The 6,587-nt window shown below is 33.6% G+C and overlaps 1 protein-coding gene across 1 annotated transcript; it reads right to left on the bottom strand.

Annotated features, from left to right (window-relative positions):
- Positions 1–801: 801 nt before the first annotated feature.
- LOC123924281 (zinc finger protein ZOP1) lies at positions 802–5,857 on the bottom strand. The gene is made up of 5 exons (XM_045977120.1): positions 5,620–5,857; positions 5,014–5,214; positions 2,269–2,347; positions 1,394–1,489; positions 802–1,304 (listed from the first exon to the last, which is right to left on the bottom strand). The coding sequence occupies exons 1-5, from the start codon at positions 5,626–5,628 to the stop codon at positions 958–960; spliced, it is 732 nt and encodes a 243-aa protein (XP_045833076.1). The 5' UTR covers positions 5,629–5,857; the 3' UTR covers positions 802–957.
- Between the last annotated feature and the right edge of the window lie 730 nt (positions 5,858–6,587).

The raw sequence follows: 6,587 nt of genomic DNA, 5'->3' as shown, positions 1-6,587 counted from the left end.
ATATAATTAAATATATTAATTTTAAAATAAATATAAAAAATAAACATCTTATAAAAAGACGGGAGGAGGAGTATAATTTAGAACTGTTTAGTTTAGCTACGGACAGGAGAGAATCATCACTGCCCAGCCGAAATTATTGACTCTGTCATTTTAAATTCATGCTTTAATGAAAGAAGAAAAGTCACGACACATGGCCTTTAAAATTGAATTTAATTTATATGCACCGTCGGTGTAAAGTTATTTTGCACATGCGTCCAATAATATATCGACACATCATGTATGGTAATTAAAAACACATGATGTGTCACATTCATTAAATGGTGTGGCAACACGTCATTGGATGTATGTGTAAAAAAAAATTACACCGACGGTGCACAACAATTAAACTCTTTAAAATTTTGAATATATATGTCTTTCTTTTGTTTTTACTTTTAAGTGAAAATATAAATTAATAAAAAAAAATGTTAAACAATGTCTATGGAATACTAATTAATATTTTAATAAAATAAAAAAATTATTTTAAAACTTGTTCATTCAATACTTTAAAAATATAAAATATTTCTTTTTCAACATTAATTTTATTTTTGATTCCCTTTTTTGTATGCTTAACAAGTGTTTCGGAAGTACTGATATGATACGCATACTCACTTATCTCAGACTCAATCACTTATCTCTGTCTAACTTTTTACCCTCGCTTGGAGAAGGAGCAATTTTTAACCTGCATTTTATCAGCCTAACTTAAATCAGACTTTCAAGTCCTTTTCTCCTTCAACCATTTCTCAAAACACATACAGATCCGCAGACATTTAACAAGCATTGCATAAAAAATGGAAAGGTTACATATATTTTACAAGGTACATTCACAAGAGAGAAAGAAATAACTTGGGAATTAGACACAGTTAATGCCAGCATAAACGAATCAGGCATAAAGAAGCATAACCCTCAAATATTTCACACTTAGTAAGGCTTGCTGTAAAGCCCAAGCATAGGTTTCTCCCTCTGTTCCACTCTTTTCCTTGCAGCCTCTCTTGCCTTGAGAGCTTGTTTTTCTTCTTCCGAGACAACCTTTGGTTTTTCATTGGGTCTCTTTCTCTTACCGACAGCAAGAGATGACGCGGCAGCTTTTGCTTGTCTCATGGGATTCACTCTAAGAGGTAAAGCTACATTATGATGTATATTTGGTTTGGTGTCAACTGATTTGGATTGTGAAATTATGGAGCCCTTTTTTCCAGATGGTACATTCCGCCCAGCATTTGATGCAAAGTGAGGTGAGGCATATGCTTCATCATGGGTCACCCACTTGCCTGTTGAAATTTCAACAAGTAAATATGGTATTAAACTCAATAATATTATTACTGTATATACATGTAAATGAGAAGTATAACACTCGTACCGATTGCATCAGAATAGTAAAATCCCGACTTTTGATCATAGCAAAATCCATTTGTTTTATGGTAGTAATAGCCTGAAGTGCTGTCAAACTCCCATTCTGCCAAACCATGCAGCAAAAATCAGCATCAAGAAGAAAAATCAATGTACAGCAGTAAGGAAATACATTAACACATCTTTGAGTTCTGGGTTTGTGTCCATGAACCAACGTATGAAGCTACATGGGTACATTGTATACCACATTCAACTCCCTAGAAAAGATCATGAAGATAATAATTAGGTAACAAGTAAAAGTTGCCCAAGTTTCTAAAAAACACCAGAGCACCACTCCTTCAACTTAAATGGTGGTAATTTGATTGGGCTAATAGTAATTATGCATAATGAGGTCTAACTCCTCAATCTACCACAAAAATCAATTTCCAATCCTTTTATGTTTTAACTCGGTACCTATTTCCAATCCTTAATATATAGTTTTCCCTTTCCTTAATTTATTACTCACATACATAATTGTTTGATAACTGCAGTTTGCAAGGCATCCACTTATACAAGGAAGCCTCAGGCCCACCACTTTATACAGCAAAAACACCATCCGTTATGAGTGCAATGATTCCTAGACACCTTTGTAGAAAACTGTGGCATACGAATTTTATAGTTTTACTTTGAAAGACCAGATAATGTTAAATGATTTCCAGAATTGGGGCTCATGTAATTGTGTTGTCACTAAAAAAAATTCTTTGCAAAAGGCACCACCAATTCATTCCCTACAGTATCAGCTTAGTAGATCTAAACATGGCTTGAATTTCAAAACATGTCTAAGACTTTGCAAATTAAAAGTTATTTAGAACTCTATCAAGAGAATGCAACAAAATTCATACTAACCAAGTTGCGAATCCAATTCATGTGATTCTTTGACTTCCTCAAACTTCGCCATATCCTTTTGATAGCTACGTTGTGCTCTCTGTATAAGAATTCAAAGAAATAGATATATGAAAAGTTATACATCTCATCTATGTGTGTAAATCTGAAAATAACATGAACTGACAGCTATTACTGCAATGTTTATATTTCCCATTTGCCAAAAGTTAAACACCAACAGAAGTGTGAACTTCCTGCTACTCCCAGTTCATTTCCCAATCTTTGAAAGAGTCTATATTTTACTTGAAGAGTCCCTTGGGGAATCCAATATCTTTGTCAAATATAAAATCGTTCATGTGCTTCATTTAATAACTCATGCTTTTGAAATAGTTGGGCTCATGACATGCTATCAGAGCATACCATGGATATCTATAAATCTTCTCAAGAATCATGCTGATTAAATTTCACTCATTGTTGGTAATTCAATTCTCTTGTTCTATCTCAACAAATCCTAATAGGCGAACAACTACGATACAGTATAATATTTTAAGATACAATAATGATATTATGATATACTTTCCATACATTCATTCTAACACTTTCCCTCAAGCTAAAACTTACAAAGCTTTATAATTTTTACAAATGAGTTTTCAGAAAGGGACATGGAATAAAGCTTATACAAAACATGATTGGGAAGGCAGCTCAATGATGCTAGAGATGCCAAAGATATGAACACTGTTGTAAAGACAACTCTAAAACGAGAGTATGTCAAATGGGGCAGAGAAGATTAGGTGTGTCCACAAACATTATGTAGTAATATTGTGGTGGACTTTGGATGTAAGCATGTTTAGGGAAAAAGAACCATGCTAATTGTGTTGTTTTACTGATTACTTGTATTTATAATACAAGCATATGTAGACTAGACAGGGATGTGACATTCCCCCAACAAGTGTTCCAAGAGCTATGGATCAAGGGACCACACGATGATACACTTTCAATTGAATATTATAGCAGTAAAAGCTAAGGTCGAAATTCCTCGTGACATGGAGGCCGACCAAGGGCTTCCACAGAACAATGGTGCAAGTATGAATGTTTGATTGGTAATATTGCTCAGTAATAACTTGATGTCTTCATCCTAATTTGGAATATTTGGATTTGAATGATGGAGGAGAATATACATTGAATACATTGAAGAAAGCTCTTGGATGACAAAGGCAGAGATTATTGGGTTCCAAAATTCAAAGTTTGAAGATTAAAATTGATAATTTAATAATTCATTTGTAGATAAACATATCTTGATTTAGATATGAAAAGGATGTGTAGATAAGTAAGATATATTGGGAATTTGTTTGATTAAAAATTTGAAGATATATTAGTCATTGTTATAAATGCATAGTGGAGTACTGGAGTATAATAGGCTTGAAATAATGCATTCATTTGAGGGTAAATTAGAAGAAAAAATGTTACCATGAAAAATGATAACATGGCACTAAATATGAACTATGAAGTTCTTTTCATTTACTAAAGTGACGGTCAATATAAAACAGAGGGAGTATGTGGTGGGAATGGAAAACCCTTATGCATTACTGACTTTGTAACAAACATGTGTTTGTCACAAATTCAGATGGAAATGAATCATGTAGTTGATATTGTGTTGAAAAGATAACAGTCACTAATATGGATTGGAAACAATTTAAGTCGGTGTTGCTTTCAATTCTTCACTATTGGTAAATATAAATAGAAGTAGAGTCGATAACTTCATTTATATAAATAGCAGCATGCTAACTTTAACTGTGTAAATCACTCATGCAATTAAAAAAGTACATTCCTAGTTTATTCTCAATTTTCACAGCCTTAGAATTATCTTAACACTTCAGTAAATAATCATTAAGCTTTCAGCATATTCTTCTCCTTACTCATTATTAACTATAATAATGGTACCTTTCATTCTACATGAAATATCTCATATATCAGGAAGACAGCAACCTTCTTATTTCAAGTATGGATCAAATAAGAACAACTCATTGATGTTCACTTGCTTACGGTAATGGTAAACAATGAAATATAAAAACCGCAAAAACGAAAATAAGTTCTTCTCAGGAAAACAATGTACAATACATGCAAGCAGAGCGCTAATATATGGAACACCTACATTTTATACTATAGATCCCTGTGCACATGACTAAAAAACATAGGTTCTCTAAAGTCGTGTTTCACTAACGTTGTATATATTGAAAATTAAGTTTATTGAAAATATTACTCCAGTAAGGTTATATTTCTAAGAATTCTAAATAAAAGACATGGCTCGGTATTCATCCTGATATAACCCAGAGTTTTCTTTGTTGAGAACCTTTATAACTACTTTATTGGATAAATCACATGCAGAGTTTGGTATCAAATGTGATGTTTTCACAAGTAAATACCATATTTAGTCCGGTAAGTATAGCTTAATAGGTAGTCACGAGGGACATTATTGCAGGGGCCGGGGTTCGAACCCCGGATTCCCCACTTCTCCACACTTAAAGTGTGAGTCTAGCCACTCACTAGGCTATGTGACCAAAATAATACACCATATTTAAAAGGTTTATTATTCAACTAATATTAACCAACAACACATTCAACTAACATGAAATGCAAATAAACATATGCACCATAACAGAAACAATCATACGTTTAATCCGGGGTAGTCATTCAAACGGGAAAAACAAAAGTTCAATTAATGAGAAGGCAAGGAAGCATGAGTAACATAAATAAGAAAAAGAATCTTACAGCTTCGATTTGTTCAAGGGCACTAGCTGTTTCCTTGTGTTCTTTATCTTTAGCAGCATTCTCTTTTCTCATATTAGCAAGCCGCTTGGTAACATTTTCCTTGTGGCGTGTTCCAAGCTCATGATTTCTGATGCTGGAAGGGTTGTTTGATATATAAATTTTGCAGACATCACACCATTTGTTTCCCTGACTTACCCAGTACTGCAAAAAACAAGGAAATAGTTAATAATGAATACAAATTCCTCTTCTCTAGGTCTCAGGTTCAAATCCTCCTGGTGCCAATTCTAAGCTCAATTGAACACGCAAGTGGACGGTGAAATTGGTCCCTGGAATAGTCGGTCCACGGACCGGATACCTGAGTTTCCGACAAAATAATAACGAATACAAAGTGCATCTAAACTAGGCACAAGTCAAAATATTTTACGTTAGCTTGAATTTTAGGTCTGAGAATTGATACATCATAATAGAGCTACCATTAAAAAAAAAAAAACATTTTTTTTAGCTTCTGAGCAAAGGAAATGCCATAAATTGTTGAAGGGAATACAAAAAGTGAAGAAAAAAATACATAATTAGAATAATAATGGAAATTATGAGATAAGATCAAACCTCAGTCATGGTAGCAAATTAGGGTTTGAATGAAGAACAAATGAAGAAGACAAGCTTGAGAGATAATTCACCAAACTCTGTTCAATTTTCAAAACCCTACAAGAATTAGAACAAGCTCCGTTAATTCTCTCTTTCGTGTAAATTTTGGGGGGAATCAATGGAGACTTTTTTCTTTTCTGTAAGATTTTTTTTTTCTTTCTTCGTTGCGATCAGAAAGAAAAGAATTGGTATTTTTGGTGGGGCTATTTCCAATCTAAAGTTGGGCTTTAAAATGGGACTAGTAGAGTAGGCCCAAGATGAAGTGAGTCCATTTATAAAAGAAGGCTATGATGTTGATCAGTTTTTTTCTTTTCGTGCCCCCACTATTTTTCACGTTCACTGCAAAATGACCGAAATACCCTTCTTGCTATTTAAGTAGTGAGCTCAGTTTGTAGAGTACGTAGCGAGTGATAGTTTTTTTTTTAATCTAAATCTAATGTTTGCACTTGTCATGTTCCCTAGATGAAATAACACCCTGTTTAAAAAAAAATGTTGTTCTTTACGTAGATAACGAATTCCTTCGCCCAGTTCGCATTCTAAGTAGTGAACAATGACCGTACGCATATATGTGGTCTGAAACGCACCAAACAGTTTGTGTGATCTAAAATGTATCAAAACTTGTATAAATAAACGGGTGTGGTTCATTTTTCATTCAAGATGGACATGTCTTGTTCACCAACATGAACTTTAAAATGACAACGATGTGAGAACCATGTTCTCTATTTTCTCTCAGTATAGTATGAATGATTACTTGTTGCAATACTACTCTTTCTTTTTTCCGGTTTACTCTAATTGTCTCGGGTATATACACTTTGTTTTTTCCGTGTTGACGGTCGGTGCATTCGCCTTAAATTATTAGGGACTTCTATTTGGTCTTTTAGATTAAATAGGAGTTGGTATGCGAGTTGGTATGCTTTATTATTCTATGT

The sequence above is a fragment of the Trifolium pratense genome, linkage group LG4 (genome assembly GCF_020283565.1).
Source record: "Trifolium pratense cultivar HEN17-A07 linkage group LG4, ARS_RC_1.1, whole genome shotgun sequence".
Classification (NCBI taxonomy): domain Eukaryota; kingdom Viridiplantae; phylum Streptophyta; class Magnoliopsida; order Fabales; family Fabaceae; genus Trifolium; species Trifolium pratense.
Note: the sequence above shows the minus strand (reverse complement) of the source record. Positions and strands in the feature narration are given on the sequence as shown.